This window comes from Sander lucioperca, chromosome 1 (genome assembly GCF_008315115.2).
Source record: "Sander lucioperca isolate FBNREF2018 chromosome 1, SLUC_FBN_1.2, whole genome shotgun sequence".
Lineage (NCBI taxonomy): Eukaryota > Metazoa > Chordata > Actinopteri > Perciformes > Percidae > Sander > Sander lucioperca.
The window spans coordinates 52,355,059-52,368,561 of record NC_050173.1 but is presented as its reverse complement, the minus strand read 5'-3'; the positions used below and the strand labels follow the sequence as shown (position 1 = coordinate 52,368,561).

The following is a 13,503-nucleotide window of genomic DNA, read 5'->3' as shown; positions in this document are numbered from 1 at the left end:
GTCACTTTCTGTACTTATATATATGCTGAAGTGCTGTAAACTCACTCTACTTGCTGCAAGTAAACAAACTTTGAGAGAACTCCACAGTGATTTTGTCCATTCTTTGATAAATAATTATCCTAACACCCATCTTCCACTTGTCATTTTCCACAGTTTCACACTGCCTGTGTATGAATTGTTCTTGTGCGTTTGACTGTTGTTTGGCCACTGGATGCAAGTCTCTTGCAGTGTCTGATTGTATTGTTCCATCGATTGTAAAGCCCTGTCAATCAAAGAAGAGCCAACAGACTTACTGTATGTAATGATTGCCCACTAGTACATTTTTTAACACTAGAATATGTCGCCGCTGTGCTAAATCTGTCCACAGCTGAGAGCTGCTGGGGGTTGGAGGATTCATGGTGTTGTATGCTGGACTGGAATTACACGGTGGGTGGTTTGTTTGGTGGATTGTGGGTAGGCATTGGTGTTGGTTTCCTCCTCTTTTCTTCTGAAAGCTCAACTTCATCAATCAGGATTTATGTCAGAATCTGTCAAGACCGTTCATCATTCAAGTATTATATGATTTGTGTTGCTGTTAATGTATGGAATCGATTAAACCAAAGTGATGCAGGCGAGAGGATATTTCTATGGCAACCCCTAAGAAATTAATCACCTTGCAGTGTTTTCCTCCATCTTTCTGTCTGTCTATCCCGCCAGATTCTGAACACTTTACCGTGTATGTAGGAAAGTTCCTCACCATGACTCAGCCTGAACATCTCACTCCCTCATGTCTGGTGAGAACAGGTGGCTCTGCCTTCGGAAACACTCTAATATGCAACTCTGAATGTTAGAGAAAGTGCAGCCTCTCTTTCCTGTGTAGCAGAACAGGTGGGATGCTGAAAATCGTCCCAGGAGGATACGCAGTAATAAAAATACCAGCCATTACTCTTAATTGTATCATAGGTCAAAACACTCCTCTGCAATATCAGCACATTTGTTTGTTGTGTTATGTTGTGTATTTGCAGGCTGAATTTGTTTTCTACGGAGCCCCTTAAGGGATATGGGGAATTTTTATTTTTTACTCGTTCGCACAAGACACTTTTTTTTGTGAGCATGAGATTACTGCTAACATGATGTTAATCCCCATGTCCCTTTAGGGGCTCTGTAGTTGTCCACCTTTATCAGAAGACATTATATTTTACTGTAGCACTAAGTGACTAGTAACTAAGTAAAAATGATCAATTCAAATCCTGAACTTTCCATTTTTGACTAGTCGAATGACTATTAGACAGTGTGACATGCAAACAGCATAAAGGTCCTACTCATTCAAAACAATACATATTAAAAATCTGTGATTGTGTCTTATCTTTTGACTTGTTTACCTTTTCCAGTAATTTAAGCATTATCTGGCAATAGAGATAGAGCACATTGCATCACACCAACCTGATCTCACAGAATTCTGTGAAATGAACACGGCCCCTTAACTCAAAATCTGTGGCAGGTTCACAGAATCGCAAAACATTCCATGATGGGCCCACGGAAGAATCCCGTGAAAAGTCCACATAAACTAGCTAGTTAGCTTAAAGGTGGATGTTTTTATATAGGCAATTAGTGGTCCCCTAATACTGTATCTGAAGTCTCTTTTATATAGACCTTAGTGGTCCCCTAATACTGTATCTGAAGTCTCTTTTATATAGGCCTCAGTGGTCCCCTAATACTGTATCTGAAGTCTCTTTTATACAGGCCTTAGTGGTCCCCTAATACTGTATCTGAAGTCTCTTTCCCAAAATTCAGCCTTGGTGCAGAATTACAGCCACTAGAGCCAGTCTCACAATGAGCTTTCCTTAGGATGTGCCATTTCTGTGTCTGTAGCTTTAAATGCTATTGAGGAGGAGAGGGGGGGGCAAGGTGGAGGGTGGGGGTGTGGCCTTGATCAACTGTCATGCTTCGCTTGTTTGCAAGCCATGATGTCTCTCTCTTTCTCATGGGCGGGCCAAATTCTCTGGGCGGGCAAAACAGAGAAAGGGGAGGTAACCTTTCCCCTTATGACGTCATAAAGGGAAGATTCCAGATTGGCCCATCTGAGCTTTCATTTTCTCAAAAGCAGAGCAGGGTACCCAGGGCTCGGTTTACATCTATCGCCATTTGTAGCCACTGGGGGACCATAGGCAGGCTGGGGGAACTCATATTAATGTTAAAAAAACTCATAAAGTGACATTTTCATGCCATGGGACCTTTAACTGGGATTACGTTCACGCTGGGGGTGACTCTCACTTTCCTTCTCGCCGCTCTCCCACTTTCTGAACCTGACCTATCAACTGAACTAGGGCAACATCTTCCCCCAACGAACTCCCCAAGAGTCTATGTTAGTCCTGCAGGGTCGCTACAGTATGTTGAACGATACTATACATACTGTATAGTGAGTATGTAGTGCATAGAAAACGATTTTGGACGCAGCCCCAGTGTTTTGGGAGATTGACCCATACCAAAGACTAAATGTCAGGATATCTGTTCCGCTGCTGCTTTGATTTTGTCCATTATTGTTTTAATCTGTATCTTGTGACATCCCCAACTTTATAGCAATGCAATAAAGAAATTGCTGGAGTAACCCTTTAATTGGAACATTTACTGCACCTTGATTTTATATTATAAACATTGTGTGCTTGTTTGGGTCGCAATTGAGCTTGTCCACCACTTCCCGCATGTCTCTATCCATCTGTTGCATGACAGGCAACAGATTAAAGATGATGTGTGAATGCAGCTTGTTGCCGCTGCTATAAATCCTTCTGTTATATAACCAAGAGACAATTGATACGAGCGGTTCAGCAGCAGCTGCTGTTTTATCAACAGGAGGCTTTAACGAAGGTACACACACAAACACACCTGCTGGGACTGATTATCTGAGGGGGAAACTGGATGTACACATGGATGTTGTACATGCTGCGGCTATTTTTTCTTACACTGTGATCATCTGGTTTAGACAGTGTTTAGTCTATGATGATCTTAGTGTTGCGATAACAGACAGACAGAGAGGAAAAACTCAAATAAAGGAGGTTAAAGACAGAGCAGTACTTAGGGTTAGGGTTTTAGGGAGAGTTTTACCCTCCACTGTTTGTCTGTTTGTGTCTTTTTAATGGAGACACAGAGATTTATCTCAGGTCAGAGAGTCTTGGCTGTGCTCAGGAGGTGGCCGAGTTTAATTTAGCCTGGAAACCTGAACCTTAGCCTTCTCTGCCAGCTCCTTCTCGGGGCCCAGGACAGAGCCACAGAGCGCAGCAGGCTGGGATCTGTGGGGGTCTTTTAGGTGCAGAATGATTAGCTGCAATACCCCATACTATTGCTAAACAAAGTGACATGATGGACACACTTAGTGATCTGGTACATAGGAAGTGATACATTGGCTGGCCTGGCTTTGAAAGAGAAGTGTCATGGGCAGGATCTGTTGGGTTAGATTTGAACAGTTCCCTTCCTGGCCTGAAAGTTGACATAACTGTGACATTCTCTGTGTGTGCATGTGTGCTCATATGTATGTGTGTGTGTGTGTGTGTGTGTGTGTGTGTGTGTGTGTGTGTGTGTGTGTGTGTGTGGTATCCTCGCATTGCCAGACCTATTCCCACAGCACTGTGGAGTAATTTCTGGATACTCCACACTCCAGGTTAGGCACACAGCGACGGTGGCTCTGCAAAGTAGTCTCGTTGTCGGGAAGGAACTTGTTTTGGTGGAACATTTTCACCCGGCGAAAGAAAACGAAAGAAAATGAAGTTAACTCTTCACATAATACAGTAAAGTGAGCTTTAGGAATTAGCTGGATACATGGTTAAACGTAATTTGCCAGTGTATCTCCGTTTGCAATCCGTCCCAAAACGTCCCAGTTATTAGTTTGTAAATGCTGTAAAACATATTCTTGGTAAATCTTTACAATTATTCACCAAACAAACCAAGCAGGCCTGCCTTAATACACGCTCCATATTTTCTTTAAAACTTGCCATTTTTCAGCGTGTGGCTTGCTAGCTCGAAGTTTGTTGTTTTTTCCCGAAGCAAAGCAATCATCCTGAGAGTTATTGAGGTGTAGCTTCTGTTACATGTTACAACATCAGACGATGATAAAGGTACGACTGAACGTGCGTTAAGATGACGTCTAGATACATGCACTTTTCAGCATATGCATTTGCCGTATTGCTGCATCAATACACAGAGAAACTGGTTGAAAATGGGATTTGGATATCGAGGTAGCCATGTTTCTTTTGTGAACTACAGTTTTCATAAGTAAGACTGCAAACTGGTCTCTTCACTTATCTTTATACAAACAGCATACTTTGGCTTCCACACTTTATGTATTCTTGTACTCTTCACTCCAGTTAACGCATTGTTTAATTGCATGCTTTTATCATTTGTATCCTGTGTCAAGCTTCAGCCGATGCTGAGTATGTTACATGCTATTAATTGTTTAGTTTAATTTTATATGTTTTGTCTTCATGTGTCAGATATGTTGGTTTGAATCTGTGTTTCTCTGTTTGGTTATCTTCTCTTATTTGTGAAATAACGTGTTTTTCAGTGATCCCACTGGGTTCCACTAGCATTTTGTTAACAATGGATCTCACGCCAGAAGGATAGCCAGATTGGCTTTTCAGATAGCATTTGTGTTTGAGTGTGTGGTGGGACAGCTATATAAAGCTATAGTACGTAGTTTCTCTCAGAACATCCACATGATACAAGCCTTCCATGACCCTTCTTTGTAGGATTATAGTTTTTCTCATTTGCGTTGTAATTTATGTGCTTGCAAAAGATAATTTTCTGTACGCGCTCAGAATCAAGGCACAAATACTTTATATAACTCTGCAGTGGTACACACTGAGTAACCTGAACAATCCAATACAACAGTCCTGCAATACCTAAACTGCAGACACACTGTAGATTTCTTCCCATGCATCTCATGTGTGCTTTTTTTCAGGGTCTACCTGCTGCACACCTGTTCACTTCCATAAAAACGGATACTGTAGAAACTGCTCATAACAACAGCAGTGTTATGTAATGTCAGACACTGGGGGGAAAGGGAGTATATGTTTAGGTAGAAGAGAGCATTTTACTTCTCCAAGATTTCGCTCCCTTGTAATTGCATGTAACTAAGCATGGCATTCTACTGCATTTCCTCACCATGCAGAAAACTCCTGGATCACGCATGCTCTCAAACCCATACTTATTATTTATAGAGATGAATATATTCACACCTGGGTGTTGGCAGTTACACTCAGGTTCTATTTCAATCAGGAAGGACTTCATTTAAGAGTGAAATAAGTTTAATGAACATGGTGCATAAAAGGTTGGTATGTTAGTAGTCTCGCATTGCCAGACCTTCTTTCACAGCGCTGCAGAGGAGGGTCTGGCTAGTCCACCTAACATTCCGGGATGGGAGAAAAACGTGCTCTGGTTTATTGGCTTTTCTTGGAACCAATCACAATTGGACGGAGCAACGGTGCCTCTGCAAAATAGCCTCGGGAAGGAACTTGTTTTGGTGGAACATGTGTACGTTCAAAGGTTGTTTTAGTCGTGCAACAGAAAACTCAGATTGGACAGATAGTCTAGCTAGCTGTCTGGATTTACCCTGCAGAGATCTGAGGAGCAGTTAACCATAGTCCTCATAGTCGACCGGAGTTTAAAATTCCAACACAAAGAAAGAGGAAGGTAACGGACATCCGTCCAGAAAGAAAGACATCCGGAGGAATTTCCGGCGGCACTGGAACAACTGAAAGACTGAAAGAGTAAACGCCCACATTCAGCTGATTGACAATGCAGCAGATTAGGTCGGGAGAGAGAAAAATGTGACGCACAGTAGTCTTCCTGAATGAACTTATGCTGAGCTTCATAATACTATGATAAAAAATGTGTGGTAGGAGAGAGTGTAACTTGTCTGACACTCTGCTTCTATGTTTGTAGAGAGTAAAAACCGCCTCAGTCACCGCCTCCTGGAACGCCTGAAACATGGCTCAGTAAGTTACACCTGCACACGCATGAACACTTACACGCATAAATAATAAACCTTGTGTCAAAACTAAATGCACAAAAACCTTTGTGGAAGTGAAAACTCACTTCAAGCTAATATTGAGAAGTGCAGTATAAAAGATGTATTGGATGGAATATAAGATGTATAATTATGAAAACAAACTCACGCACAGACACACACACACACACACACACACACACACACACACACAGGATGTATTGGATGGAATATAAGATGTATAATTATGAAAACACACACACATACACACACACACACACACACACACACACACACACACACAGGATGTATAGGATGGAATATAAGATGTATAATTATGAAAACACACACACACACACACACACACACACACACACACACACACACACACACACACACACACACACACACACACACACACTGTTCCTCAGGCTAGACAGTTACCAAGTGAAGTGCCCAGGAAAACAGCAAACATAAGCAGATACAATTTGTTTCCAAATCATTCCTAATAAATGTATCACGTGCTGATATGTGCCTGTGCAGCGTCCAGAGGGTGCAGAAGAAGACCAGCACCATGTCCCTGACAATCTCCTCCTCCTCCTCCTCTGCATCCTCCTCTCGAGAGCTCTCCTCCAGCTCCTCGTCCACTTCCTCCAGCGCCCTGGCTCAGAGACACTCCAGCCTGGTGCAGCCGCTGGGTGTCAGCCCTCAGAGGGTAACTACACCCAGTACCAGGACCCCCACTCACACACTCTGACACACTCTTAACCAGGGCTGGGTAGTACCGAATTCAATACTTTTTAGGCACCGACCAAATTACCTTCATAGTATTGAGTATTGAAAAATGCCTTGTCATTCAATACCTAATTTCAATACTTCAGGAGTAAATCTCATCACTGTCAGTAAGCCAATAAGCATGCAGCATGCTTCTACCAAGATCAAATAAAAATGATTGTTACACAACATAAATGAAATGTATTATTTTCCATCTCCAGACTCAGAGTCCCATCTACAATCAACAGTACTCAGGGAATGGAGTGGCTCCTACTTTTGTTAAGGTAAAGGTGTTTTGGCTTTGTTTTTATGATTGTTTTTTATGATTTATGTTGTATTTGCTTTGTATGTGAAATGCTTATCTAAAGCAATTTGAATTGCCTTTGTATATGAACTGTGTTAAATAAATATATTGTCTTGCCTTACAGAGATTATATGTAATACTGTAAATTATCCCACTCCCCCCTCTGCAGGGCCTCCATGACGTGTCCACAGTGAATGGCCAGCTGGTGGTCCTGGAGTGCAGACTGAGGGGAACTCCTCCCCTGCAGGTTATGTGGTATAGAGAGGACGAGCAAGTCCTGGACTCGGATGATTTCAGGATACTACGCAAGAGTGAGTGTGTGTTTGGCTGTGGGTTGGGGTCAGACTGTAGTGATGTCCATATGAACTACTTATTTACACTACCACCATGACACACACTCTCATAGAGCACTTTACCATGCATACTGAATCACAGGGTCAGTCCCTGCCCTGGCACTGCAAGCGTCTCATGCTTATACATCCCTTATAGTACATTCATGTGGATTTTTTATTTAGTATCTTTTCTTTTATTGTCCATATTATTCATGTGGATTTGTTATTTTATCATCCTGTTTGTGATGTATGTGTATGTTGTGTGTGATGTCTTATCTACTGGGTCTTAGCTACTGGGACCTAGAATTTCCCCTTGGGGATCAATAAAGTATATATCTATCTGTCTATCTATCTATATATCTATCTATCTATCTATCTATGTGACCAAACTAGATGGTGCTTTTATACAACATACACCCCCCCACCCCACCCTCGTCATCACCACCCATTCAGACAAAAATCAAGGAAAGTTGACACAGTAACTACAATATTCCATTCAACAAAATAGTAAAATAGACAATAAACCATTAACCATAGACCAAATAAACATATGTATAAATGACAACACCATAGGCACAAAGCTTCCAGAAAGCTCAGGTACTTCCCCCATTTTCTAGTGTAGACATCCAATCTGGCAAACCTTTTAAATGACGCCGCCACCTCAGCCATCTCACAAGCCCACTCCTGGATTGATGGCACCCCTTCATTCTTCCATCCTCTTAAAATAATCTGTCTGGTCATCATTAAACTAGTCTGGACCCAGCTTCTAATGTGCTTATCCATCCTGCTTAGGATTTACCCATCTCCCCGAACATATCATCTTGAACCTGGGTCCCTGCTATCAGACATAGGTTATCATGTATCCCAGTCCAAAAATCCTGGACCTTATCACAGGACCATAGGACATGAAGTAATTGGCCGTCTTACATTTCCAACAATTTAGTGTGTTTTTTAGACCAACTCTAAACAATCCGGCGGGAGTCCAGTGATAGAAGTGATGCATAATCAGTGCTTTTGGTTTAAAGAAAAAGCCTGAAGGAGTGGATGTTTAAAGTGCTCATATTATGGTCATTTTCAGGTTCATAATTGTATTTAGAGGTTATATCAGAATAGGTTTACATGGTTTAATTTTCAAAAAACACCATATATTTGTTGTACTGCACATTGCTGCAGCTCCTCTTTTCACCCTGTGTGTTGAGCTCTCTGTTTTAGCTACAAAGTGAGGCATCACACTTCTGTTCCATCTTTGTTGGGAGTCGCACATGCTCAGTAGCTAGGTAAGGACTACTAGCCAGTCAGAAGCAGAGTATGAGGGCGTGCCACGCTAGCAGCTAGGTGAGCATTATAACGTGTGTTCCAAAGTGACCACGTTTGTCTCTGAAGTAAAGGCTGGACTACAATAGAGCTGTTTGGAGCAGTTTGTGAACAGTGTTTTCTGTTGGAGATGGTAAGTCCCTTTGGGGTGGACTTTGGGCTTTTTCACTTTGTAAACCTATTACATGCACAAACAAAGGAAAGGGCAAAAGCCAAAAAGCATAATATGAGCACTCTAAGTGTGCTTTCAACCCTTTGTTGAACAGAAAGCACCATCTACTGGGCTCAGAAAATAAAGAAAAGGCTTCACAAAAAAATCACTAGCAGCTGGAAAATGCATCGCCACAAAGCTGAAAACAGGGCTGTTTTTCTGACACCGTGAAAAGTTCTAAAACTTTTTTTAGAGATACGTGGTTCTTACAGGACAGCAACGCTACAAACATATGATGATCTTATAGAATATGATGCATTGCTGTAGATTAAACTACCCAACAGTATATAAAGAAGTTAAAATGAGCACAACCTTCAACATCTACAGCAGTAAATGCAACACATACTTTGTACAAATGAATGCAGCAGTTATATTTACCCAGAAACATCAGATATAATAGTAAACCACTGACAAGAAACATTTTACTGCAAAATGAATACTTTTATTTTTCATACTTTAAGTGCATTTTGCAGATAATACTTTCATACTTGTACTTAAGTAAGGTTTTGAATGCAGGACTTATACTTGTTGTGGATTATTTTCACATTGTGGTATTAGTACTTTTACTTAAGTAAAGGTTCTGAATACTTCTTCCACCACTGCAACTGACTCATTATCTGGCAATATTATTACATGAAAGTAAAATGTATTCATCCCTAATATGCACTGTACTGTTGAGCTATACTAAATGATATATTTCTGATGTATAGCAGCTCAGGATGTATATATGGTGATGAGTTCACTTCAAAAAGAAATGACTTTTGTCTCTTCTTATTTTCCCAGAGGCCAGCTATACATCAGTGCCAGGTAAGTTCAGAATATTGGTTATACAATAATGTTTTTTTAAAAGAAGTGGTTCTCAACGTTTGTGTGTCCCTGAGATAAATCTGATGCAGACAATTGTTTTTTCGAGCTTTGTTGTCAATTTTCAGAACTTTAGTTTTGTTTTGTGAAATACTTCTTTCGCCACTTTGGTACCCTGATAATCTTTATGAGACAAATCCTACATAAAGAAAATTGTTCTTTGGTTGAACAACTTACAACTCATGCCTAAGGCCATGCCTGTGACCAGGTAATTAAGACTATCAGCTCCACAAAATTCTTTCTGTATTTCTCCGTATGGCTATGTTCTGAAGAGTCCATCATGTTTTTTACTCCTCCGTGTCCTTCTTGGCAGACATGTATAAAGTACTAGAGACCTAGACTAGAGTAAAAGTACAAGTGCTCTATCAAAAAAATGACATGAGTAGAAGTTGAAGTTCTCTTTAAGCACCACACTTAAGTGGAAGTACTAAAGTATTCAACATTTTTTGTACTTAAGTATTGCAAGTAGTTTATTTTATAATGTACTACTCAAGTACTGAAGGTAAAAGTATTGTGTTATGTAGTTATTAAAAAAAGCAGTCAAAAGTTATTTCAAATGTTTAGCCTAAAGGACACTCACAATTCCTTTGGCTGTAGCAGCAGTACAAGGACAGGAATGTACAACACTGCAGCATGTCATGAACCGCAGGTAGCTAGTAAGCTAGCGCTTACTGATAGCTCAAGCTGGTGTGCCATTTGTGTATTATATTTGTAACTTACCTTGATATGTTTCTTCAAATTCGAGAGGGAATTTTTGAAGGCCATTATTTCGCAATCCTTCGGGAGGCAGAGTAGGCACTTTATTCTATATGAATTGTCTTTCACTCCTACAAATGAAAACATGGACTCTAAGTAGGGCCAGGGGTGGTCTCCTTCCTCACCCTCACCACGATCACTCCAAGTTGAAGGTGGTGTTTCTGGTTCTTCCAATGCAGGCAGGCAGCAGAGCGAAAGGCAGAACGGGAGTGTGGTATATTTAGTTGCAGCACTGCGTTGTTGATGTGTGGAGAAGGAACTTCGTTGACACTGCTCTCGATTATAAAAAGGTTTATTACAATCAGAGATTCAGCATCAATTTTACAAACTCCTGCAGAGAGTTTGGAGAACGACCAACCCGAATTCTTCCAAAAAGTCGTTCTGCCTTTTCTTTGTGTGAACACAGTATATGTATCTATACATTGTATTAACATAGGACGTGATATTTGTAAGTATATCATTGGACCAGAGGACTGACCAATAGATGCCTTTTATCCGGCATAGCTCCAAAAAAGGTCTCTTCTGTCTTGGGGGGACCTCTGCTCATGTTAACAGTTTCTAGATGTTTTCAACAACAGTAGGGTGAGTTTCATAGGACTCCCTTATAACAAACCTTTAGTGCAAAGTTTATAGAAAGTTATAGAATGCTCATACACTACAGGAGCATGCGCGGTCTTCTTATAAGACAGCTTGATCGCTTGATTCGCTCAATGATGAGCCAGCTTCATCAAACCTGGTGACAGAGCCATCTACCGCTCTGGCACTGATAATGTGGGTTTGGAATGATTCGTAACATTTTTATAATTGTAACGAGTAACGATCCAGCACATAAAAAATGTATTGGAGTAAAAGTATTAAACTTATCGAAAATATGTACTGAAGTAAAAGTGGAAGTAGGAGAAAAAAATAATACTCCAGTAGAGTACAGATACAGCCTTTTAGTACTTAAGTACAAGTAAGTTCGTTACTATACATCTCTGCTCCTTGGCTACTAGCAACTGCGTGGAGGAGGGGTGGGGGTGGGGGTGGGGGTGGTGCGCGATCACGGAAGGCTTGTATCATGTGGACGCGACGATAGTTTTGTTGTCATTGCTTTGAATTCCTTATCGGGGGCGGCAGAAACTACGCACTATAGCTTTAACGGATCACTACCCAAAGAGGTTGGGACACCCTGGTATTAAGCTATTGGACTGGTATATGGTGGTACATGATATTCATTGATATATATATTATATATTATACTTTTTATCTAGTTCTCAGAATTGCCATCAGTGGGGGTGAAAAATGCTTAACTGAAAATAGTTTACAGTTCATGTGTCTTTCACATATAACAAACAAACAACTACTAAGTAAGAAAAAAAAGTGTTGCACACTCTGGCTCCATAATGCATTTCTCTGTTTATTATTCTGAAGAAGGCCGGAGGGCCGACACGTCATAACAATAAATAAAGAAATGCATATATGGAGCCAGACTGTGTGTTACTTTCCAGTCTACTTCCACTGATCAGCACCTCACAACAGCCCCTGGTGTGTTTCTATATTGAACAAACTACTTATACCAATAGTGAGTATAGCTGCAATCAAATCTTCCAGAACTGGAGTTGGACTGTTGATATTGAGGACTCTGCCACTTGGCACACTAGCGGCTCCATGTGGAAGCGAGAAGAAATATCTGTAATAATTTGAACTTCAATTTTTGTGCAATCATGTAAGATTTTGTAAAACAAAAATAATCATTGATATGTATATTGAGTGGTTCCTCGTTGATTTTATTTCAACTTTTATGAAACTGGGAGCAAACATTCATACAACCACGGTACATCAGTTAATGAGTACCTCATTGGTATTTAGACACAGTGCAGCTTAAATCCTGTTTAGAAATGACACTTTTTATTCCATGACAAACTGCCTTTATGTTCTGGTGTTCCCCTCTGCAGAGGAGCTGTGTACACTGGTCATCACGGAGGCCTTTCCAGAAGATTCTGGTCTGTTTAAATGTGTGGCCATCAACTCCTTCGGCACAGTCTCCTGCTCAGCAATCCTGGAAGTTTACAATGGTTAGACAGTCTATGTCAGTTTATATGGCACCGTACTTTATTTTTTACTAGTTCACCTGTTGACCTGTATTAAACAATAACAATGACCAGTCGTGTCTTGCTTTCAGTGGTGGAAGAAGTATTCATATCCTTTACTTAAAGGACAATTCCGGTGCAAAATGAACCTAGGGGTTAACAAAAGATGTGTACCCACTCGATCGTTCTCTGGGACATGTTTTCATGCTAATCAAATGTGTTTGTAGCTTGAAACAAGCTAGCGCGGACCGCTGATTAGCTTACAACGCTAGTATTCGGGGCACAGGGAAAGTAAAAACTAAATGCTATTTTGTACCACTAAAAAGGCTCAAAATATCACCAAACTTCAACGGTAGCATAAGGAGGGGCCCTTAATATTAACCTCCGCATTGAGAACTTTGTAAGTGTACAGACAGTTTATTGAAAAGGAAAATTATAAAGACACTCGCGTTCATGTTTACATGCGGCCGCCGTCTTGAAAATCAGTCATGACTTACAGCTGCTGATGCAAACTAAAATCAAAAGCAATTTCCTCAATATATCTGAAATAATCGCACCGATGTAAAACATAAGTTGTCTAGTGTACTGGATAACTGTCCATCTGGTCTCCGGTCTGGGTCGCCGTCTCCAATTTATTTCCGGGACATGGAAAAAAGTTTCTCAGTTTATCAGAGAGGGGACATCTTCAGACTGTACAAAATGCTGTGTCTTTTGGGTGTCGCAACGCAACTGTTCGGTGGCCATAGCTTCACAATGTCTGCAGGTACACCACCAGTTTCCCGAAGTATGAGGCTGTGTTGCGGCATTGACTACCGGTAGCTCTCTCTCTCTCGTAGCCCTGTGTCGGTACACTTACAAAGTTCTCAATGCTCCGGTTAACATGTAGGGACCCTCATTAT

The 13,503-nt window shown here is 40.9% G+C and overlaps 1 protein-coding gene across 4 annotated transcripts in view; it reads left to right on the top strand.

Annotated features, from left to right (window-relative positions):
* The window catches only part of myot (myotilin), a 51,228-nt gene that overhangs the window by 4,524 nt on the left and 33,201 nt on the right, over positions 1 to 13,503 (top strand). For 2 of the 4 annotated variants that reach the window (XM_031280103.2, XM_036005832.1), the window contains exons 2-7: positions 5,914 to 5,966; positions 6,521 to 6,692; positions 6,973 to 7,035; positions 7,225 to 7,366; positions 9,696 to 9,719; positions 12,470 to 12,589. In XM_031280103.2, coding sequence (XP_031135963.2) covers positions 5,959 to 5,966; positions 6,521 to 6,692; positions 6,973 to 7,035; positions 7,225 to 7,366; positions 9,696 to 9,719; positions 12,470 to 12,589 — 529 coding nt within the window. In that variant the 5' untranslated portion in view covers positions 5,914 to 5,958. Of the gene's footprint in view, positions 1 to 367; positions 427 to 3,598; positions 3,767 to 5,913; positions 5,967 to 6,520; positions 6,693 to 6,972; positions 7,036 to 7,224; positions 7,367 to 9,695; positions 9,720 to 12,469; positions 12,590 to 13,503 lie in introns of all 4 variants that reach the window. The other 2 variants (XM_031280105.2, XM_036005833.1) reach the window with 2 other exon arrangements.